General features: G+C 47.6%; 1 protein-coding gene across 1 annotated transcript in view; it reads right to left on the bottom strand.

Moving 5' to 3' along the window:
* The window catches only part of HCN4 (hyperpolarization activated cyclic nucleotide gated potassium channel 4), a 169,302-nt gene extending 166,160 nt beyond the window's left edge, over positions 1-3,142 (bottom strand). The window contains exon 1 of the mRNA XM_084641694.1: positions 2,163-3,142. Within this exon, the coding sequence (XP_084497820.1) occupies positions 2,163-2,797 (635 nt within the window). The 5' untranslated portion in view covers positions 2,798-3,142. The remainder of the gene's footprint in view (positions 1-2,162) is intronic.
* Between the last annotated feature and the right edge of the window lie 21,729 nt (positions 3,143-24,871).

The raw sequence follows: 24,871 nt of genomic DNA, 5'->3' as shown, positions 1-24,871 counted from the left end.
GTGCCAGGCTACTAGCATAAGGTTAGAAGGGAACACAAAGCAGCAGCTGATCATCTTAACTGGAATTTAAAACCAAGAGTGCCTTGCACCTGAGGACAATATCCAGCCAGAGCTATCATCTCTGCACAAACACAAGGCTACATCAGGCAAGGACTTAATTATTAATACTAACAAATCACACACATGCATGTGACTAAGAGACCTACTGCATGTTACAGACTTGGCCTGATCATTTGGTCTGGGTGTGTCTAACTTGCCTGCATGTTTTATTCCTGTGTGTGATACGGTGAATGGCCATATATTGCAGCACCTCAGAAATAAAAACTTACCTCATAATGTGTTGCTCTATTTTAATCAGTCAGTGTTGGCTAATTTAGCAATTCTAGCCAAATAGGAACATCTCACCTTGTATGAGAGGCGCATTGGCTACTATTACAAACATCTCTGTACTGGAGTTTGACAGTCTGGTTCTATGCTGAAAAATTAGCCCTAAAGAAAGAAGGGGAGAATGAATTCACAGTATGAGTGAAACGTGCAAACTCTAGGCTACTTTTGGATGGAGTCCGCTCAGATAGCCAATGCACTAAGAACCAAACAAACCCTTTAAGATGCTATATGCAAGAGAACAGTTCTCTAGAATAACCTAAGAGGACACAGAGGTTTGGTTCGGTTTTACATCCAGGCAGAGGCAGATAAGACAAAGATCTGTAGACAAGGCCACATAATTATAGTTTTTCAAGCCAACCCCTCACATTCTACTGTGTTTGTGAGACATCTTTTTAAACCCTTTTCAATCAGTGCATGAAGGAGATTATACATGCAAGGACTAAATATGATGATGTGACTATTGGAAACCCTTACGTGCTGGGTCAGCAGTGCATTTGGGGCTTCAATGCATGGATTTAATTGACAGTGCAGTCTTTCAGATTAAAAAAAACACCCTATTATTATGTGTTAATTCAAGAAATATAAATTAATCTGATCACTGGCAGGTGTGGACCCTTTAAATGTGTGAACTGATTTTTAAATCTCTAAAACATAGTTTCAGGAGCTTTTTATTGGTAAGAAATCAACACTTTGCCTCCCCTGTAACTATCTCCCTGACCCCATCCTAGGAGATAATGCTGTGCTGGACAATTTGCAGTGTGCATTTTGTGATATGTATTTGTATGGAGAGCTTCCACTGAATTTTTATGTAGTGTATAAGCCTGTTGTAATTAAAGTCGAAGCAATAAACCTTGGACATTGCTTGCACTATGTACTTCCTTACTGACTGCAGTACTTTACATATTGCACCGAGGAACACTTGCCTGTACAGTAGCCATCCGTTCACCCCAAAATACCCAAACACTGTGACAGAGGGCATTAAAGAAATTGGATCTACTGCTTACAAGTTACTTCTCTCATTAACCCACAATGAAAGATTGCCACTTAAGTGAAAGTGAGAACAGTTTTGTAGCAAAACCAGGCTGGCTAACCCCATTCAAATTAGTTCCACAAACAGGATCTATATATGCAACAAAAAAAAGTCTTAACCATTCTTTGAAGGACTAGGATTCTGCTTAATGAATGGCGCTATCCCTTGTACATACAAATGCCTGGCAAGTAGTGCTGCAGTAAGTAGCCCTATGGAGCAGCAGCAACATCCTTACTCCACTCTTGGAGGGTGGGAGAATAACGATCTGGGGATCAACAGCAAACAGCGAAGCTAGCACATGAACAAAACAGACCCGAGGGGTGGAAGTGGAGAGGCAGGAGCAGTTTAACATGCTACAGGCACCAACTAACCACAGCTGTGTAGCGGCTGGAGGGCAGGTTCCCAGTTACGCTGGACTGTGGAGTGGCCCTTAACGCAGGTGGAAGCTGATGATACATTTGACAATATAGTCAAAAATAAGATGGAGGGAGGTGAAAGTTTTGCTTAAACTCAGCGGAGTAGGAGAGCGGGTTTGCATTGGGGCTGCTCAGCAACAACTGTGTCCTCTAGCTCCAGCGACAGGGAAACTAACCAGAAAAGTTCCCTCCGCGCGGGGGCTCTGGGCTGGGAGGGGCACAGCAGGCGGTGCGGGAGCGGGGGGATTCTGGACTGGCAGGAGGCCACGCGCGGGGGGTGGGGGGTGCACGGCTGGTGGAGGGGCTCTGGGCTGGCGGGGTCTCAGTACCTGAAGTCGCTGTAGGGGTGGATGATCCAGAACCCGGCGGACTTGACCCGCTGCTGCTCCCGCTCCACCGCCTTCTGGCTGCCGAACATCCTCAGCGAGAACTTGTTGACCCCCGGCTGGAGCATGGCCCCGAACTGGCGCTGCATGAAGCCTGCCTGGCCCAGCCGCAGCTCCTCGTCCGGGGTAATCTGGTCGCCCCCCGCCCCGCCTTCCACTTTGATGGAGGCGGAGGCGGGCAGGGCCTGCGGCTCCGGCGGGGGGGACCGGGCGGGGGCCGGCGGGAGCTCGGGCTCCCCCCCGCCCTGGGGGCTCCGCTCCTCGCCGGGGGAGGCCGCCTCCCCCTCGCCCCCGATGAGCCGCCTGCCCTCGGCCGCGTCGTGCAGGTGCCGGCTGGCCAGCGAGGACAGGCTGCCGCGGAAGCGCCGGCAGTCCCCGTTGGTGCTGCTCTTGGCGCCCGGCTCCGGGCCGGCGTCTCCCCGGGTGCCCCCAGCCGCGGGCAGCGGCTTGAGGCGGATGCTCCGCCTGCGGGTGTCCTTGTCGCCGTCTCCCTCCTCATCCATGATCGACGCCTTGGCCCCGCCGGGCTGGGGCAGGCTGTAGAACCGCTTGCGCATGGCGGGGGGCAGCTTATCCATGGCGGCTGCTCCGCCCCGGGGCCCCGGCCTCCCGCACCCCAGCTCACCGGGCAGGGGGGGCCGGTGGCAGGCGTGTCATCTCCTCGCCGGAGCGTGCCAGCCACTGGCTCTGCATCAGGCTCAGCTCCGCGTCCGCAACAGGGGACGGCAGCCCCGTCCCGCTTCAGCTCCTCGCTGCCTACTCCCCGCGGGGCGGGGTCACTGCAATCCCGGGCCGCCCGGAGCCCCGCCGCCGGGCAAGTCTAGGTCCGAGCCGCACGCCGGGCCTGCCCCGCTGCGGCAGCAGCCGTGGCCATGCCGCCTGCGAACGGGCTGCGGCTCCGGCACAGCGCACAACTCGCAGGGGTAGCCGCCACCCACCCCGGGGAGCCTCCGCTCCTCACCTCCCAGCCACTAAGACACAATTAACCGCAACTTGCAGCATCCCCGGCTTGCTGACATCACTGCCCTCCTCATCCCTCCTGCAGCTGCTGGGGCTGGGAATATTCATGAGGCTATCTAATTCAATTGGGTTGCCATAGGAGCAACTACTGCAAACAGGCTCTGCCTACCTGAGCCATCACCCCGGTTTCTTAAAAGGGCAACGTCTGGCTGGGCAGCGGGCGTGTAGCTAGATGGACACTGGAATATTTCTGAGCGCAGCCTGCACTGTCCATTCGGGTTGGGCACTACAGCGCTGCTCCTGGTCCGGGATCCCAGGGTCCTCTTAGCTCATTGAGAAGGCTTATTGTACAGTTTAGTTTCAGAGGAAACTACTGGGGGGTAGTGAATTACAAATATTAAAAAGAGCAACCCAGGATCATTTCCCCTCGTTCTGGGAGTTGAGGCTGTGTCATGCAGTGTTGCTGCCGAAAACACTGTGGCTTTGGTGAAAGGGGAAAAATGTAAAGCTAAAGCGAGACCAGTTCACCTTGAAAAGCCAGCGTGCTGGACACATGCTTGCTGCATGCAAAGCAGAGGGTCTGAGGGATGCCCGGCGTTTCGATCGTAGGCTGGGCTCGAAGGAAGCCTATCTTTCTCTCTACACGCTGGCAAGCCATGGACTGGTTTCAGGCTTCCCTTTGTCTTGCGTTCCCCTCAGTCTTGTAAACATTACTGTCTCCCCCGCGGGGTTGGCTCTGTAGCGGTCATGAATCCAAGCTATATTTCGAAGAGCACCCCCGAACCAGGCAGGCTGGGTTTGATGTCGGGAGGGGGTGGAAAGCCTGGGCTTTCCCTGGGGCATGGGGAAACCACTTGGCAGGGGGCAGCTGACTCTGCGACTCACCCCAGACTCACCGCGTCTCTCAGGAGACAGCTGCTGAAACTGACAGCTGGACCTGGAGAGCCTCTCTCCCTGCCCAGCCCTGCACTGAACCTCCCTGAAGGGATGCCGAAGCCGTGGGGCCAGGACACAGCCAGGCGTATTCCTAGGGAGGGGGATTTGGTCATGTGCGCTCATGGATGGAGGATATTCGAGGTGGCTGTTTTTCACACCAGCTTTTCTAAACTGGTAGATTTGCGAACTGCCCTGGCGCCCCGTCTTTGCAGCCCAACGATTTACCGCAAGGATGAATTTGGCCCTGTGCGCTAATGGATGGAGGATAGTATTCTCTATTGTACATGGGGGTCTAAGTCCTCCGCCCTCTTTATTTCCTTTCCTTTTGTATTTATTTAAAATAAAACTAAATCGGGAAAAGGCCACGCCCGTGCAATCTGTGCTGGACTAGCCGGCAGCCTGCACCCTGGTGATAACTGGCAGAGAAGGTGGGAATCCCCCCGCCTCCCCTGAGAAGAGCTGTACAGCTGCTCGCAACCAGATTTCCCAGCAGGCTGCTGCCAGTCACTGGCGGCGTATTCCGCTCTCCAGCGACCTAGGGCGGCGGGATGTGTCAGTCACCGGAGTTCTGACTTCGAGGAAATGCAGCCAGCGGCGGAGTGACTTCACCGTGCACACTCACAGCATATGCCGCCTCGGCCTGAGCAGCCCCCTCGCTCGGCAGTGCTTTCGCCTAGCATCTCCCCCCACCCCCGCAGCTTGGGGCAGGACCTACACCGACTGACTCCTGTGAAATACTCCAACAACTAGCTGGGGAGATTGTGAGCTTTCCTTGAGCAAGGCGGGCGCAGGAGGGGATCTCAATTTTGAAATGTTTCTGTGGATTAGAAAACTCAAACCTCTGGCAGGATTACAGACCTGCCTTCCCCGCACCCTGTATTCTTGACATGCCACACGTATTACAGAAAAATATGTAGGAATATTTTAAGAGAGTTTTTAAAACATCCCTGCCCCTGTAAAGCATGCGGCTGGGATTCAGCACAGCGCTTACCTTTAGGCACATTCTTCCAGCAACTCCTTGTTGGGCCCAGTCCTTCAGCTCATGCTTAAGTACCATTAACTTCAGTGGGTTTGATGCATGTGCTTAACATTAAGCAGGTGCATAAGTACTTTGCTGAATCTGGCCTCTGTTACAATGAACCAGTTTTTCAAAAACGTGTAAATCAGTCTGTCACTGTGGGTGCTAAGGTCTTTGGGAAATTTTTCTCCATGAGTCCTAAGTCCCAGGCTCAGAGGGAGCATTAAAACCTCTAAAAATGTCTTTAAATGGCTCTTTTATACCTTGAGAATTTCGAAAGTCATGATCATTTTATTTGAGGACATTACAGGACTGGAAATAAGTGTGAAGGCCTGGGAATCAACTCTGAGAGCACCAAGCTATTATTATGGCCATTATTGGTATTATGTATTATGGTAGCATCTACCCTATGAGTAAATGGACTTCATAATAATATTTTTATGTGCAGAAAAGCTGCTACTGCTGTAGTACTGAACCTAGCTCATCCTGGGCTCCAAGTACATGTCATTGTGGTGGGGAGGGGAGTGAGGAAACTTTTGTTTTGCAAGTTGATTGCTTTTTTAAATGGTGTCTGTTTGGAGCTCCCTAGGGCATTGGAATAAGTCCCAGGGAGATGGCTTTAGTGGACAGAGTGCAGGGGAGGCAGTAAAAGTGGCAGATTATTTAGCATGTGGTTCTGCAAATGATCACAGAGATACTGCATGACCATATGTGGTGTGTGTATACACGCATACATATGACATAATTTAAAGATTGCAGTACAGGCAGGGGTCCTGGAACAATTTTTACAGTGGGGGTGCCGAGAACCATTGAACCAAACTGTAAAAGCTGTATATGATTAAAACCACTTTAACCCTTAGTTCCAGCACCTATGAATACAGCAACAGATAAATGCAAGCATCATGTGGATAGTGAGCTCAGGACTCATGAAAGGTAGCAGACAGAGTCCTGGAAACTGAAGTCCTCTATAAACTGTGGGAGAGGTACAATTGGCAGCTGCAGGGGAAGCTTCCTCCAAACTGCACTGGTGGGACCATCTCTACGGTGATAGGTTAGTTCATAATCCATCACCCATTCGGTCCTTGTCCTCACTGCTGAGACTGCCAGAAAAAGAGCTAATAAGCTTATCATGTAGACACCTGTCCATGAGAAACTGGAGTGAGAGCTTTCCTACCCCCATATTGCTAACCTACTATTACATTTTAAAGCCCATAAAACAAACATTTAACACACTGAGACAAGGAGATTCCATCTCAGGGTTTTGGTGACAAACCATTGGCTCTCCACTATTGCGGTTTATGGTGTCACTAGAAGCTAATAAAGAAATAGTCCTCTGAAACACACTGAGATCCTTTAAGAGCACCCCAATTAAATACATGGATATGATGTCACAAGATTGATTAAATTCAGCCAATGGCTTGTAACTCTCACTCCACACCTCCTGCCCACAGCTAGTGAGGTGGCAGTTGAGGGTGCTGGGGCAGGAGGAGAGGACATGAAGAGGACGGTACTGGAGCATATGGCAAGGTCCTCTCCAGAGGTGAAGGAGAGAGTGTTCTGCAGTGGATTCGAGAGCTACACTAGAGGTTAAAAAGAGGTTTGTGGAACCATTGAGTCATTCCAGAGGGGAGTGCAAGGATCTTTGCCATCCTGAAAGTGAAGGTGAAAGAAGCAAGAAGGCCTTTCTATTACTCAGGAATGGGGGTGGGTGAGACAGCATCCAGAATCCACCAAGGGGATCTTGGGGAGATGAGGTAGGCCAGAGCAACAATGGTTTCAGGAGGAGAGAGGATGGCAGCAGAAAATATGACTTGGGGGAAGAGCAGGGAAGGGGAGGTTAGCAGAGGTGTCAAGGGGGAAGAAGCTGTAGAGCCAAATTCAGCTCTCACTTACACCAGTGCTAATCTAGACTAATCCCATTAACTTCTCCTGTGTAACCAAGTAAAAAACTATGTGCCTCTATCCAAGATACGCATGTCCATGAGATACGATGGAGATGTCCTTATTACTCATAAACAGTTTCATTACTGGAGCGTAACGAGGGCACCTCTGTTGCATGATCAGTCATGCCTATATCTATGGAAATAGGACACAATGTGCAGAAAACAACCCCCTGACGTTCTGAGGGTGTTTGGATTTGCTGTGTACGTTAGTATTCTCACCACAGCAATTTGCTAAAATTCACCGCTTGAGACATAATGACCAGCAACAGCATTCACTCCCCCATTACTTTTCGACTAGGGGGGGAGGGACTGGTAACAAAATATACAGGTATGACCTAAGATGGACAAAGCAGCCAGGAAATCTTTCTTTGTATACAAGAGCTGCTCCTCTTATCTTGCCACCTATCTTAAAGATATTTAGAGAATCAATTGAGTTAATAAGTAACAAGAGACCCTGGCTGAGATAGAGCCTGCTAGAGGTTTTAAATATGTCATTAATTTTAATTGGAGTTTGCATCTAAATCCCCTAGACAGTTTTGAAAATCGTTACCTAAGCTTTACTGATGAATTTCCTAATATTTATAGTGAAGCACTGCCATTAAATTTGTACCTAGAACTTAAATTCAATACAACTTACATTTTAAACACATATTCCATCCAACTCACATTGCAAGTGAGGTCCGAGGACCGGGTTCCTCAAGGTCCACCTCTACCTGGGCCCATCCAGAATATTGGTGAGGCAGCTTGGGGAACTTTGCTCAAGATGGGTCAGTGCTGTGGTTATCTAAGGACTTCTGTCTCAAAGTTGACCCTTTCACCCACACTCAGAGAGTTGTAATTTAACAGAGAATAGGGATCCTGTTTCATGAATCTGTCCCCATCTGTGTATCTTCCTACATGACTTGCACTGTATCGGCTCTTACCAGGCAGGGATGGTGTGATGGATTGCCCCCCGTCTGGGGTGCCACCTGATATACTGGGGTACCACTAAGCCTGCCAGTTCCACCAGTCTGGGTTCCCTTACACTGGCCTGCTGAGCCAGACCCTCAAGCCTCCTCCAGCACACACACAGGTAGGGCCACACCCAGCTGCAGAAAGACACAGACACTGAGATCAGCTCTGTATCAGAAGACTCAGCTAAGGAATTGCCCACCACTCAAGTACTCACCCCCTCCGGAAAACCCAAAATTGTATTGTCTTGCACTGCACAGAAAACTGTACAGCACAAGCTCATGAAATTCGCCCCTCCCTCAATGTGGAGGAAGATATGCACAGCTTTTTGCCGCTCAGTTATGAATTGCACAAACTGGTCTAGAGAAAAGAAACACAAGTTTACTAACCACAAAGGATAGATTTTAAATGATTATAAGGGATAGCAAACAGATCAAAGCAGATTACTGAGCAAATAAAGCAAACGTGCAAGCTAAGTTTAATACACTAAAGAAACTGACTACAACTATCAGAGTAGCAGCTGTGTTAGTCTGTATCCGCAAAAAGAAAAGGAGGACTTGTGGCACCCCAGAGACTAACAAATTTATTTGAACATAAGCTTTCGTGAGCTACAGCTTACTTCATCGGAATGCATCGGAATGCATCCGATGAAGTAAGCTGTAGCTCACGAAAGCTTATGCTCAAATAAATTTGTTAGTCTCTGGGGTGCCACAAGTCCTCCTTTTCTTTTTGTGACTACAAGTAGTAATTTCTCACTCTAAATGTTGTTTTAAGTAGGTTGCAGAGATTCTTGAAGACAAACTGTTCTTGCTTGCAGCTTAGAACTCCAGATATTCCTTTCATAGGCCAGACACCTTCTAGCCTGGGTCCAGTTCTTTCTTCCCCAGATCAGTTTTAGGTGTTTTCAGCAGTCATCTTGGGCAGGGATTCAGTGAAGAACCAACAAAGATTAACTCACTTTCCTGCCTTAAATAGGATTTATGTATGGCGGGAATACTTTGTTTTCCAGTTTGGTCCCCACCCCCTATTAGTGGAAAAATACTAGTAGGCCGAGATGGGGTCCAGTACCAGGTGACATGATCACATGACCCTGCAGTGTCAAAGCAGCATCGCAGGAAGCTTCTCAGAAAAGGTGGGAGATTAACACCTTCAGAGTCCTATTGTTCTCCCAAATGGCCCATTGACTAACCAGCCAGCCTGACTGCATTTTATCTGGTTGGCATTCCCCAGGCACAAACATTTTTGTAATTTATACATAATCCATATTCCTAACTTCAGATACAGAAATGATACTTGCATACAAATAGGATAATCATAACCTTTCCAATGATACCTCACATGATCCACCTTGCATAAAACATATCATAGTTATACCAAAATCATATTCTAACAATATCTCTATTAAGAATATGGGCGTAGTATCACAGATGGGTCTGTGGGAGTTGTGCCATTGGCTCCCATGGGAGCTGAAGCAGGCTCCAGATTTGGACTGCTTAAACACTCTATTCCCACAGGGCTCACTTAACCCTTTATCCTGCTGAGAAAATGAGTTCAATGGTGGCCTTCTCAACCCTGGTGTTTTAACCACCACCATAGCTGCACAGCTGCAGACCCCAGCACATACACAAATCACGCCAGTGCAGTTTACTGTCTGTCTAAGGTACTTCCACAGGGTCCCCATTGTTGTAATATCTGAGCACTTCACAATCTTTAATGTATTTATCCTCACAGCAGCCCTGTGGGGTAGGGCAGTTCTATTATCCCCATGGCACAGGTGGGGAACTGAGGCAACGGGAAGCAAAAGGACTTGACTGAGGTCACACACTAAGTGGCAGAGTGGGGATTGGCATCCAAGCCACTGGCTAATGCCTGAACCACTGGGTCATCTTTCCTCATTTACCCTTTATGTGGCTGTATCATTCTGCTAGACCCCACTCATGTATTGTTCTCAATTCTCATTGCCACGCACAAGCCTTCCCTTGCTCCTGAAATCACAGAATCAGAGAATATCAGGGTTGGAAGGGACCTCAGGTGATCATCTAGTCCAACCCCCTGTTCAAAGCAGGACCAATCCCCAACTAAATCATCCCAGCCAGGGATTTGTCAAGCCTGGCTTTAAAAACCTCTAAGGAAGAAGATTCCACCACCTCCCTAGGTAACACATTCCAGTGCTTCACCACCCTCCCAGTGAAAAAGATTTTCCTAATATCCAACCTAAACCTCCCACACTGCAACTTGAGACTCCTTGTTCTGTCATCTGGTACCACTGAGAACAGTCTAGATCCATCCTCTTCAGAACCCCCTTTCAGGTAGTTGAAAGCAGCTATCAAATCCCCCCTCATTCTTCTCTTCTGCAGACTAAATAAGCCCAGTTCCCTCAGCCTCTCCTCGTAAGTCATGTGCTCCAACCCCCTAATAATTTTTGTTACCCTCCGCTGGACTCTTTCCAGTTTTTCCCACATCCTTCTTGTAGTGTGGGGCCCAAAACTGGACACAGTACTCCAAATGAGGCCTCACCAGTGTCGAATAGAGGGGAATGATCACGTATCTTGATCTGCTGGCAATATTCCTACTTATACAGTCCAAAATGCCATTAGCCTTCTTGGCAACAAGGGCACACTGTTGACTCATATCCAGATTCTTGTCCACTGTAACCTCTAGATCCTTTTCTGTAGAACTGCTGCTTATCCACACAGTCCCTAGTCTGCAGCAGTGATTGGGATTCTTCTGTCCTAAGTGCAGGACTCTGCACTTGTCCTTGTTGAACCTCATCAGATTTCTTTTGGCCCAATCCTCTAATTTGTCTATGTCCCTCTGTATCCTATCCCTACCCTCCAGCGTATCTATCACTCCTTCCAGTTTAGTGTCATCTGCAGACTTGCTGAGGGTGCAATCCACACCATCCTCCTCATCATTAATAAAGATATTGAACAAAACCGGCCCCAGGACTGACCCTTGGGGCACTCTACTTGATATCGGCTGCCAACTAGACATGGAGCCATTGATCATTACCTGTTGATCCCGATGATCTTGCCAGCTTTCTATCCACCTTATAGTCCATTCATCCAGCCCACACTTCTTTAACTTGCTGGCAAGAATACTGTGGGAGACCATATCAAAGGCTTTGCTAAAGTCAAGGAATAACACTTCCACTGCTTCCCCCTCATCCACAGAGCCAGTTATCTCATCATAGAAGGCCAATAGGTTAGTTAGGCATGACCTGCTCTTGGTGAATCCATGCTTACTGTTCCTGATCACTTTCTTCTCCTCTAAATGCTTCAGAATTGATTCCTTGAGGACTTGCTTCATGATTTTTCCAGGGACTGAGGTCAGGCTAACTGGCCCGTAGTTCCCCGGATCCTCCTCCTTCCTTTTTTTAAAGATGGACACTACATTAGCCTTTTTCCAGTCATCGGGACTCCCCCGATTGTCATGAGGTTTCAAAGACTATGGCCAATGGCTCTGCAATCACATCCACCTACTCTTTTAGCACCCTCGGATGCAGTGTATCCGGCCTGTCAAGGTTCCTTCCCCACTCTGAACTCTAGGGTACAGATGTGGGGACCTGCATGAAAACCTCCTAAGCTTACTTTTACCAGCTTAGGTTAAAACTTCTCCAAGGTACAAACTATTTTACCTTTTGCCCTTGGACTTATCGCTGCCACCACCAAATGGTCTAACAGGGATATAATTTGGAAAGTGTCTGTTTGGAAATGTCTCCCCCTCCCAAACTTTACACCCAAACTTTACGCATCTGTGGTAAAATCATCCCAAACTTTACACCCCCTTTCCTGGGGGAGGTTTGATAAAAATCCTCACCAATTTGCATAGGTGACCACAGACCCAAACCCTTGGATCTTAAGAACAATGAAAAAGCATTCAGTTTCTTAAAAGAAGAATTTTAATAGAAGTAAAAGTAAAAAGAATCACCTCTGTAAAATCAGGATGGTAAATACCTTACAGGGTAATTAGATTCAAAACATACAGAACCCCTCTAGGCAAAACCTTAAGTTACAAAAAGACAAAAAAAACAGGAATATCCATTCCATTCAGCACAGCTTATTTTCTCAGCCATTTAAAGAAATCAGAATCTAACGCATATCTAGCTAGATTACTTACTAAGTTCTAAGACTCCATTCCTGTTCTGTCCCCGGCAAAAGCATCACACACACAGAGATAGAGACTTTGTTTCTCCCTCCCCACAGATTTTGAAAGTATCTTGTCTCCTCGCTGGCACCTGAACAAAATGACCAATGAGGTTATCCTAGCTTCTTAACCCTTAACAGGTGAAAGGGTTTTTCCTCTGGCCAGGAGGGATTTTAGAGGTGTTTACCCTTCCCTTTATATTTATGACACGCCCCCCCAAATCACAGATAGGGTGAAATGCTGGCTGGGATTTCTTCCTGGAGCTCTAGGAAAAAACAGAGTTAATAAGACACATGCACCTCTAAATATACTACCAAGTATATAAAGACTAACAATATTTTCCACATCTCTTTAACGGGAGAGTGCATCAGCCACTTTTTTAGAAGCTCCTGAGATGTGTTGGATGTCTAAATCAAAATCTTGGAGAGCTAAACTCCACCGAATAAGCTTTTTCTTATTTCTCATGGCGGCATGAAGCCACTGTAGTGCAGCATGGTCGGTTTGCAGGTGGAAACGCTGTCCCCAACCATATGGGCGAGGCTTTTCCAGAGCATAGACAATGACGTAACATTCTTTTTCACTGACTGACCAGTTGATTTCCCTCTCAGACAGCTTCTTGCTGAGAAACACTACAAGGTGGAATTCTTGATCCGGTCCTTCCTGCATTAAAACTGCTCCCACACCACGCTCGGACGCATCTGTGGTTACTAGGAACGGTTTGTCAAAGTCTGGGGCCCTTAGTACAGGGTCAGACATGAGTGTTGCTTTAAGCTGGTTAAAGGCCTTATGACACTCTTCGGTCCACTGAACAGCATTTGGCTGTTTCTTTTTGGTTAGGTCTGTCAGTGGGGTGGCGATTTGGCTGTATTGCGGTACAAATAATCTGTAATAACCGTCCAAGCCTAAGAAGGATTGAACCTGTTTCTTTGACTTGGGGACAGGCCACTTTTGGATAGCATTCACTTTGGCCTGTAGGGGGTTGATAGTTCCTTGACCCACCTGGTGTCCAAGGAAAGTCACTCTGTTTAGGCTGATTTGACACTTCTTAGCCTGAACAGTTAGTCCTGCCTCCCTTATGCGCTCAAAAACTTTTTGTAGATGATCCAGGTGTTCTGCCCAGGAATCCGAAAATATGGCCACATCGTCAAGGTAGGCGACTGCATATTCTCCTAATCCCGCTAGGAGACCGTCTACAAGTCTTGGGAAGGTGGCAGGTGCATTCCGCAGCCCGAAAGGGAGTACATTAAATTCATACAGCCTGACATGGGTGGTGAAGGCTAACCTTTCCTTGGTGGATTCATCTAGCAGTATCCGCCAGTACCCCTTGGTTAAGTCCAAGGTAGAGATGAACCGGGCCCATCCCAGTTTCTCTAATAGTTCATCTGTGTGTGGCATTGGATAGTTGTTGGGGTGAGTTATAGCATTTAGCTTACGGTAGTCCACGCAGAAACGTATCTCCCCATCTGGTTTGGGAACTAGAACCACTGGAGATGCCCATGCACTGCCAGAGGGGCGGATTACACCCATCTGTAACATATCCAGGATCTCCCATCCTATAGCAGTTTTAGCTTGAGGAGACACCCGGTAAGGTTAGACTTTAATTGGGTGAGCATTACCTGTGTCAATGGAGTGGTATGCCCGTTCAGTCAGTCCTGAGGTGGCTGAGAATGTTGGTGCGTAACTAGTGCACAGCTCCTGGATCTGCTGTCGCTGCATATGCCCAAGGGTCATGAAGAGGTTCACCTCTTCCACACCACCAGCACTTTTCCCTTCTTAATAGACACCTTCAGGCCACTCAGCGTCATCTCCTCCCTGGGCTGTAAAGGGACAAACATTTAATTCTCTGGAATAAATGGGCTTTAGAGAATGAATATGGTACACCTTAGGCTTTCAGTTGGAGGTGGGGAATTAACAGTTCCCAGGCGCTCCTGGACCGTGAATGGCCCTTCCCATGACGCTTCCATTTTATGGGCCTGGAGTGCCTTTAAGACCATGACCTGGTCCCCTACTTTGAAGGAACGCTCTCTGGCATGTTTATCATACCAGGCTTTTTGCTCTTTTTGAGCATCCTGTAGGTTTTCTTTAGCAAGGGCTAAAGAGGTTCGGAGGCTGTTTTGTAGGTTGGTTACAAAGTCCAGAATATTAGTTCCTGGAGAAGGTGTAAATCCCTCCCATTGCTGCTTCACCAACTGTAATGGCCCCTTAACCTCACGGCCATATACAAGTTCAAATGGTGAAAACTCTAAACTGGGATGTGGTACAGCTCTGTAGGCAAAGAGCAACTGCTGCAACACTAGGTCCCAATCATTGGAGTGCTCATTTACGAATTTACGTATCATGGCCCCCAAAGTTCCATTAAACTTCTCCACCATGCCATTTGTTTGATGGTGGTAAGGAATGGCAACCAAGTGATTTACCCCATGAGCTTCCCAAAGACTTTCCATAGTCTTTCCTGCCAGGAAATTAGCTCCTGCATCTGTGAGGATGTCGGAGGGCCAACCTACCCTGGCAAAAATGTCTGCTAGTGCCTGGCACAAACTTTTAGCCCTGGTGTTGCTTAGAGCTACTGCTTTCGGCCATTGGGTGGCAAAATCCATGAAAGTCAGTATGTACTGTTTTCCTCTGGGTGTCTTTTTCGGAAAAGGACCCAGAATATCTACAGCTACTCACTGAAATGGAACTTCAATGATGGGAAGTGGCTGGAGAGGGGCTTTGACCTGGTCTTGGGGTTTTCCCACTCTTTGGCATACCTCACAAGACCGGACATAGGTAGAAACACCCTTGCCCATTCCCTCCCAGTGGGATGACCTCCCCAAATGGTCTTTGGTCCTGTTCACCCCAGCATGGCCACTAGGATGATCGTGGGCTAAGCTCAAGTACTTAGTTGATACTTAGTTGGAACTACCAACTGTCTCTGAGGATGCCAGTCTTCTTGGTGTCCACCAGAAAGAGTTTCCTTGTATAAAAGTCCTCTTTCTACAACAAACCTGGATCGATTAGAAGAGCTGAGAGGCGGTGGGTTGCTCCGTGCAGCTGTTCAAGCTCTCTGGAGGCTTTCCTCTGCTTCCTGTTCAGTCTGGAACCGTTCCCTTGATGCTGGAGACATCAGTTCCTCATTGGATTGTGGACCTATACTTGGTCCCTCTGGAAGCGATGTAGGGATGGGGCTGTTTCCATTGTCTGTGAACCGCTCTCCACTGGTGCATTATGTTGGGGTTCAGGCTCTGGCTGAGCCCCTTGTGTAGCGTTATGGACTGCTGTTGGTTCAGGTTCGGTGGGGCCCTCTGGTGTTGGGGTTGCAAGTACTGGATTCAGTGCTGGCAATGGGTCTGGTGCTGGTTGTTCCGCCGGTTCTGGTTCTGGGACTGGCTCTGTCTGGGTCTCTGGGACTGGATCCACTACTGCTGTTGCAGACATTGGCCTGGGGTCCAGGTCCATCACCTCTGACCAGGTCCTGGTAGAAGTTTCCGGAACAGAGCTAGGCGTGACGGCAGGTTTAGCCTGGCTGCGGGTGACCTTCCCACCCTCTTGGCTCACTTCACATGATTGGCCAAGTCTTCCCCCAACAGCATGGGGATGGGATAATCATCATAGACTGCAAAAGTCCACATTCCTGACCAGCCCTTGTACTGGACAGGCAACTTGGCTGTAGGCAAACTGAAAGAGTTGGACTTGAAGGGTTTAATCATAACTTGGATCTCTGGGTTGATTAAATTGGGGTCCACTAAGGAAGCATGGATAGCCGACACTTGTGCTCCAGTGTCCCTACACGCGGTGACCTTCTTCCTGCCCACACTCACAGTTTCCCTCTGCTCCAAGGGTATCTGGGAGGTATCTGGGCCTGAGGACCTCTGGTGTGATTCTGGTGCAATGAACTGGAATCTGTTGGGGTTCTTGGGGAAGTTGGCCTTTACATGCTCCGGCTTGTTACATTTAAAACACCGTCCAGCTGATGGATCACTGGGGCAAGGTGGGTTGCTGGAGAACGGTGTGGCAGGATAATAAGGTGTCTGGGGGGTTCCTTGGGGGGTAGTTGGGGCCTTGGGCTGCCCCTGGTAGTAGGGGGTGGTCTGAGGTTGTCCCTTCTGGTATCCGCTCCAACTGCGACCAGTTTTTTTCTTTTCTGCCACCTCCACCCATTTGGCTCCAATGTCCTCCACCTCGATTACAGTTTTGGGCTTCCCATCTAGGATGTATCTTTCTATTTCCTCAGGAACATCCTCTAAGAACTGCTCCATTTGCATTAGGAAGGGCAAATCTTTTGGAGATTTAACACTTGCTCCTGATATCCAGGCACCCCAATGTTTCCCAGTGTGGTAGGCATGTCGGGTAAATGGCATGTCTGGTTTCCACCTTAGGGCTCTGAACCGCCAATGGGAATGCTCGGGTGTTAGCCCCATTCTGACTCTCGCCTTGGTTTTAAACAGTTCATACTGGTTCATGTGTTCTTTAGGCATTTCAGCCGCCACCTCAGCTAAGGGTCCACTGAGCTCTGAGCGGCCTCAGCTCTACCATGTATTGGTCTGTAGAGATGCTTTACCCAAGGCAGGCCCTTTTGAAGTTTTCTAAGAAGGCCTCGGTATCATCGCCTGCCTTGTAGGTGGGGAACTTTCTGGGATGGAAAATGGTACCTGGAGAAGAATTGCTAGGGTTTGTTGGTATATTCTGCTGAGCCTTTGCCTTCTTCATCTCCAGTACATGCTTCCTCTCTTTTTCCTTCTCCTCCTCCACATGCTTTCTCTCTTTTTCCTTCTCCTCCATTTTCATCCGCATGAGTTCTATCTGTTTTTCACGTTCCTTTTGTTTTCCTCAGCCTCAAATCTGGCTAATTCCAGCTTTTGTTGAACCGTGGAGTCTGTCATCCTAACCTCTCTGTTTTTAACTAACTTTACACCCGAGAGTAAGAAAGAAAACAAAAAAACAAAAAAACTTGGCTTGTAAAATTTTGCTGTGCTGTCCGGATACCTATGTTCTCTGATAGTGATCGTCAGCCTACAGAGAAATCCTTAAAAAAAAAAAAAAAAAACCCTAACGCCTTTGTGTCCAGGCAAATAGGCAGAAAACCCCTCTAGGTCTTCTTCAGGTCTGTGAAGACTGGTGAATTTCCCTTCAGGAGGTTAACTGCCCTGCCTTTAGGTAGAGAAAACTCCAGCTCACAAAAGACTTTTGTCTCTGCTTTGGCCCCAAAGCAGAGAAGAAGAAGAAACTCTAACTGCTTTCAGTTTAAAACCTGCTTTCCAGCAGCCCAAAGGAAAAAAAAATATTTCCTTTTCAAATCTGTGCTTCTTGTTCAAAAAATCTCAAATTGATCTCAAAATGATTTCAAGTTGAGCCCACCACTGCCACCATGTCAAGGTTCCTTCCCCACTCTGAACTCTAGGGTACAGATGTGGGGACCTGCATGAAAACCTCCTAAGCTTACTTTTACCTTATGACACGGCCCCATGGACTTGTGCTCATCCAGCTTTTCTAAATAGTCCTGAACCACTTCTTTCTCCACAGAAGGCTGGTCACCTCCTCCCCATACTGTGCTGCCCAGTGCAGTAGTCTGGGAGCTGACCTTGTTCGTGAAGACAGAGGCAAAAAAAAGCATTGAGTACATTAGCTTTTTCCACATCCTCTGTCACTAGGTTGCCTCCCCCATTTAGTAAGGGGCCCACACTTTCCTTGACTTTCTTCTCGTTGCTAACATACCTGAAGAAACCCTTCTTGTTATTCTTAACATCCCTTGCTAGCTGCAACTCCAATTGTGATTTGGCCTTCCTGATTTTACTCCTGCATGCCTGAGCGATATCTTTATACCTTGGTCATTTGTCCAAGTTTCCACTTCTTGTAAGCTTCTTTTTTGTGCTTAAGATCAGCAAGGATTTCACTGTTAAGTCAACCTGGTCTCCTGCCATATTTACTATTCTTTCTACACTTTGGGATGTTTTGTTTCTGCAACCTCTATAAGGGTTCTTTAAAATACAACCAGCTCTCCTGGACTCCTTTTCCCCTCATGTTATTCTCCCAGGGGATCCTGCCCTTCCGTTCCCTAAGGGAGTCAAAATCTTTGATTAAAAAGAGAAACAGCCAACTTGTTTTAACAACTTGGGCAGATTTCTCACTTGCACTCTCCCAGCTGAAAACGGATCTGAATGTCCATTGGTGAGGATCTCTGGGTCACCTGCCTAGTTTTTTTGGGGGCTATACTATGCTTTTTCTGAGTAATTTCCCACCGTTGCAGCTTTATGAGTGGATGCAACAGTAGGATTATTTGTGTAGACAAGGCCACAGGTAGTCACTGGCATTCTAAACTCCATATCATCCACCATGCAGTGGACTCAAGTCATCATTGCTCTGCAACTTGTGTAGTCAGTGATGTCAGTGTAAAGTGAGTGCAAAACACTGCCCTTCTGATTTATCATCATCATCGCACCTGAAGGCTCCAGCCAAGATCATTGCCCCATTTTGCTAAGTGCTGCACATATTCCTGCTCCCACATGCTTATAATTTAAATAGAGAAAACAAAGGCAAGAAATGCTATGGAAGAACTGAGAGGTGAAATGACTTGCCCGGGGCCACACAGAAGGTCAGCAGTCGGGTCAGGAAGAGAAACCAGTCTCCTGACTCAGAGTGCAGTGCCCGAGCCACTCGACTATATCACCTCTCTTTGGTATTGGTGTAAATGACTGCATAGGTTGTGAGACAATGGTGATTTAGGCCCAGCAGGTCTAAACAACATGATGGTAAAAGCACTAGAAGCTGGTGTCCCCTCCTGTGCCTGCTACTCTGCACCAGTTGTAGCTATTGGGGGAAATTTTTCAGAAAAAAGAATCTCAGGGCGAAATCCTGGCTCCATTGAAGTCAATGGCAAAACTCCCATTGACTTCAATGAGGCCAGGATTTCACCCCTAGTGTAGCTGAGGCCCCAAGAAATTTCAGGCATGATCTCGCTGCACGTGTTTCTTTTTCTCCAGGCCTGACCAATCCCCTGCACAAATCAGTGACTGGGCCAGGCCAGCCCCAGAATCCTCAAATAGCCCATTATCTTCAATAAGAAGAGAGCATTTTGTGCCACCAACATGCCTGTTCCTTGGAAGCAGGTACTGCAGCCTTAAGCAACACAGCCTCTGTGAGCCAGGAGATAAGTGGAGAAAAGGGAAGAGGCTTCAACTGATAAGACCAAAAACGACTTTATGAGATTAAAAATAATAGTCTGCTCTGGCAGGGTTTTGCTCTTATTACAATAGCATCTAGGGACCCTGGTTTAGATCAGGGCCCCACTGTATCAACAAAGTAAGCCAGAGCTGATCATCTAAATAGACAAGACAAAAAAGGCACCTAACACCCATTACTTTCCTCAGTACATTTGAGGATCTAGTCCATGGTCTTCAAGTGTCATGTTGGTGCTATGGCTTTTTAGTTTGGTGGGGGTTGTGTTTTGGGTGGGGTTTTGTTGAAAGGGAGGAGCCTATTTTCCAGGCTGACATTTTCCTTACCTGGTTGTAACCAAGGGTGAATTTCCTCCTTTGAAAGATTGAGCAAAAATGGTTCACTATTTTCTGAGAATGTGGAGTGTTTGGTTGAAGGTGTTGGGAAGAATACACTTCCTTCATATAAAAGAACCCACAATGCTTTTGAAACAGCTCTAACATTGAAACAGTTCAGTAGAAAGGTGAGATTTGGCCTTTCTTCCCCTTTCCCCAGAACTGCGGGAGGGACTTTCTGGGGCAGCGTGGTGCACCCAGTGTCCCCAGGGACAGAGAAGAGATAGGTCTTGAGTGTAAACACACAGGGGAAGCGTTATGCAGGAAATGGAGTTGTTTAAGAACAGGTTAGAAAAACACCTGTCAGGCCTGGTCTAGATAATACTTAGTCCTGCCATGAGTGCAGGGGACTGGACTAGATGACCTCTGAGGTCCCTTCCAGCCCTATGATTCTATGATGCTTTCTGGGTGAGCTTTGGTAAGTTACTTCATAAGAACATAACAATGGCCATACTGGGTCAGGCCAAAAGTCCATCTAGCCCAGTATCCTGTCTTCTGACAGTGGCCAATGTCAGATGCCCCAGAGGGAATGAACAGAACAGGTAATCATCAAGTGATTCATCCCCTGTCTCCCATTCCCAGCTTCTGGCAAACAGAGGCTGGGGACACCATCCCTGCCCATCCTGGCAATTAGCCACTGATGGACCTATCCTCCATGAATTTATCTAGTTCTTTTTTGTACCCTGTTATAGTCTTGGCCTTCACAACATCCTTTGGCAAAGAGTTCCACAGGTTGTCTGTCCTTTGTGTGAAGAAATACTTCCTTTTGTTTGTTTTAAACCAGCTGCCTATTAATTTCATTTGGTGACCCCTAGTTCTTGTGTTATGAGGAGTAAATAACACTTCCTTATTTACTTTCTCCACACCAGTCATGATTTTATAGACCTCTATCATATCCCCCGAGTCGTTTCTTTTTCCATGCTGAAAAGTCCCAGTCTTATTAATCTCTCCTCATACAGAAGCCATTCCATACCCCTAATCATTTTTGTTGCCCTTTTCTGAACCTTTTCCAATATATCTTTTTTGAGATCAGGTGACCACATCTGCACGCAGTATTCAAGATGTGGGCACCCCATGGATTTGTATAGAGGCAATATGATATTTTCTGTCTTATTATCTATCCCTTTCTTAATGATTCCCAACATTCTGTTTGCTTTTTTGACTGTCGCTGCACACCGAGTGGATGTTTTCAGAGAAGTATCCACAATGACTCCAAGATCTCTTTCTTGAGTAGTAACAGCCAATTTAGACCCCATCATTTTATATGTATAGTTGGGATTATGTTTTCCAATGTGCATTACTTTACATTTATCAACATTGAATTTCATCTGCCAGTTTGTTGCCTAGTCACCCGGTTTTGTGAGATCCTTTTGTAGCTCTTCGCAGTCTGCCTGGGACTTAACTATCTTGAGTAGTTTTGTCTCACTGTTTATCCCTTTTTCCAGATCATTTATGAATATGTTGAATAGGACAGGTCCCAGTACAGACCCCTAGGGACACCACTATTTACCTCTCTCCATTCTGAAAACTGACCATTTATTCCTACCCTTTGTTTCCTATCTCTTAACCAGTTACCAATCCATGAGAGGACCTATGTGGCTCTAGGAAGAAGAATAAAGGAGTTGGAGGCGCAAGTGGTGTTCTCGTCCATCCTCCCCGTGGAAGGAAAAGGCCTAGGTAGGGAGCGTCGAATCGTGGAAGTCAACGAATGGCTACGCAGATGGTGTCGGAGAGAAGGCTTTGGTTTCTTTGACCATGGGATGGTGTTCCATGAAGGAGGAGTGCTGGGTAGAGATGGGCTCCATCTTACGAAGAGAGGGAAGAGCATCTTTGCCAGCAGGCTGGCTAACCTAGTGAGGAGGGCTTTAAACTAGGTTCACCGGGGGAAGGAGACCAAAGCCCTGAGGTAAGTGGGAAAGCGGGATACCGGGAGGAAGCACAGGCAGGAATGTCTGTGAGGGGAGGGCTCCTGCCTCATACTGGCAATGAGGGGCGATCAACAGGTTATCTCAAGTGCTTATATACAAATGCACAAAGCCTTGGAAACAAGCAGGGAGAACTGGAGGTCCTGGTGATGTCAAGGAACTATGACGTGATCGGAATAACAGAGACTTGGTGGGATAACTCATATGACTGGAGTACTGTCATGGATGGTTATAAACTGTTCAGGAAGGACAGGCAGGGCAGAAAAGGTGGGGGAGTAGCACTGTATGTAAGGGAGCAGTATGACTGCTCAGAGCTCCGGTACGAAACTGCAGAAAAACCTGAGTGTCTCTGGATTAAGTTTAGAAGTGTGTGCAACAAGAGTGATGTAGTGGTGGGAGTCTGCTATAGACCACCGGACCAGGGGGATGAGGTGGATGAGGCTTTCTTCCGGCAGCTCACGGAAGCTACTAGATCGCATGCCCTGATTCTCATGGGTGACTTTAATGTTCCTGATATCTGCTGGGAGAGCAATACAGCGGTGCATAGACAATCCAGGAAGTTTTTGGAAAGCGTAGGGGACAATTTCCTGGCGCAAGTGCTAGAGGAGCCAACTAGGGGGGGTGCTTTTCTTGACCTGCTGCTCACAAACCGGGTAGAATTAGTGGGGGAAGCAAAAGTGGATGGGAATCTGGGAGGCAGTGACCATGAGTTGGTTGAGTTCAGGATCCTGACGCAGGGAACAAAGGTAAGCAGCAGGATACGGACCCTGGACTTCAGGAAAGCAGACTTCGACTCCCTCAGGGAACGGATGGCCAGGATCCCCTGGGGGACTAACTTGAAGGGGAAAGGAGTCCAGGAGAGCTGGCTGTATTTCAAGGAATCCCTGTTGAGGTTACAGGGACAAACCATCCCGATGAGTCGAAAGAATAGTAAATATGGCAGGCGACCAACTTGGCTTAATGGTGAAATCCTAGCGGATCTTAAACATAAAAAAGAAGCTTACAAGAAGTGGAAGGTTGGACATATGACCAGGGAAGAGTATAAAAATATTGCTCGGGCATGTAGGAATGTTATCAGGAGGGCCAAATCGCACCTGGAGCTGCAGCTAGCCAGAGATGTCAAGAGTAACAAGAAGGGTTTCTTCAGGTATGTTGGCAACAAGAAGAAAGCCAAGGAATGTGTGGGCCCCTTACTGAATGAGGGAGGCAACCTAGTGACAGAGGATGTGGAAAAAGCTAATGTACTCAATGCTTTTTTTGCCTCTGTTTTCACTAACAAGGTCAGCTCCCAGACTGCTGCGCTGGGCATCACAAAATGCGGAAGAGATGGCCAGCCCTCTGTGGAGATAGAGGCGGTTAGGGACTATTTAGAAAAGCTGGACGTGCACAAGTCCATGGGGCCGGACGAGTTGCATCCGAGAGTGCTGAAGGAATTGGCGGCTGTGATTGCAGAGCCACTGGCCATTATCTTTGAAAACTCGTGGCGAACCGGGGAAGTCCCGGATGACTGGAAAAAGGCTAATGTAGTGCCAATCTTTAAAAAAGGGAAGAAGGAAGATCCTGGGAACTACAGGCCAGTCAGCCTCACCTCAGTCCCTGGAAAAATCATGGAGCAGGTCCTCAAAGAATCAATCCTGAAGCACTTGCATGAGAGGAAAGTGATCAGGAACAGCCAGCATGGATTCACCAAGGGAAGGTCATGCCTGACTAATCTAATCGCCTTTTATGATGAGATTACTGGTTCTGTGGATGAAGGGAAAGCAGTGGATGTATTGTTTCTTGACTTTAGCAAAGCTTTTGACACGGTCTCCCACAGTATTCTTGTCAGCAAGTTCAGGAAGTATGGGCTGGATGAATGCACTATAAGGTGGGTAGAAAGCTGGCTAAATTGTCGGGCTCAACGGGTAGTGATCAATGGCTCCATGTCTAGTTGGCAGCCGGTATCAAGTGGAGTGCCCCAAGGGTCGGTCCTGGGGCCGGTTTTATTCAATATCTTCATAAATGATCTGGAGGATGGTGTGGATTGCACTCTCAGCAAATTTGCGGATGATACTAAACTGGGAGGAGTGGTAGATACGCTGGAGGGGAGGGATAGGATACAGAAGGACCTAGACCAATTGGAAGATTGGGCCAAAAGGAATCTGATGAGGTTCAATAAGGATAAGTGCAGGGTCCTGCACTTAGGACGGAAGAACCCAATGCACAGCTACAGACTAGGGACCGAATGGCTAGGCAGCAGTTCTGCAGAAAAGGACCTAGGGGTGACAGTGGACGAGAAGCTGGATATGAGTCAGCAGTGTGCCCTTGTTGCCAAGAAGGCCAATGGCATTTTGGGATGTATAAGTAGGGGCATAGCGAGCAGATCGAGGGACGTGATCGTTCCCCTCTATTCGACATTGGTGAGGCCTCATCTGGAGTACTGTGTCCAGTTTTGGGCCCCACACTTCAAGAAGGATGTGGATAAATTGGAGAGAGTCCAGCGAAGGGCAACAAAAATGATTAGGGGACTGGAACACATGAGTTATGAGGAGAGGCTGAGGGAGCTGGGATTGTTTAGCCTGCAGAAGAGAAGAATGAGGGGGGATTTGATAGCTGCTTTCAACTACCTGAAAGGGGGTTCCAAAGAGGATGGCTCTAGACTGTTCTCAATGGTAGCAGATGACAGAACGAGGAGTAATGGTCTCAAGTTGCAGTGGGGGAGGTTTAGATTGGATATTAGGAAAAACTTTTTCACTAAGAGGGTGGTGAAACACTGGAATGCGTTACCTAGGGAGGTGGTAGAATCTCCTTCCTTAGAGGTTTTTAAGGTCAGGCTTGACAAAGCCCTGGCTGGGATGATTTAACTGGGAATTGGTCCTGCTTTGAGCAGGGGGTTGGACTAGATGACCTTCTGGGGTCCCTTCCAACCCTGATATTCTATGATTCTATGACCTTCGCTCATATCGCATGACAGCTTACTTTGCTTAACAGCCTTTGGTGAGGGAACTTGTCAAAGGTTTTCTGAAAATCTAAGTACACTATATCTCCCTTGTCCATATGATTGTTGACCCCCGTCAAAGAATTCTAGTGGATAGGTGAGGCATGATTTCCTTTTACAAAAACCATGTTGACTCTTCCCCTACAAATTATGTACATCTACGTATCTGACAATTTTGTTCTTTACTATAGTTTCAACCAGTTTGCTCGGTCCTGAAGTCAGGCTTACTGGGCTGTAATTGCCAGGGTCACCTCGGGAGCCCTTTTA

The sequence above is a fragment of the Lepidochelys olivacea genome (genome assembly GCF_965140295.1).
Source record: "Lepidochelys olivacea isolate rLepOli2 genome assembly, chromosome: 10".
Classification (NCBI taxonomy): domain Eukaryota; kingdom Metazoa; phylum Chordata; order Testudines; family Cheloniidae; genus Lepidochelys; species Lepidochelys olivacea.
This window is presented reverse-complemented; position numbering and strand designations above follow the sequence as displayed.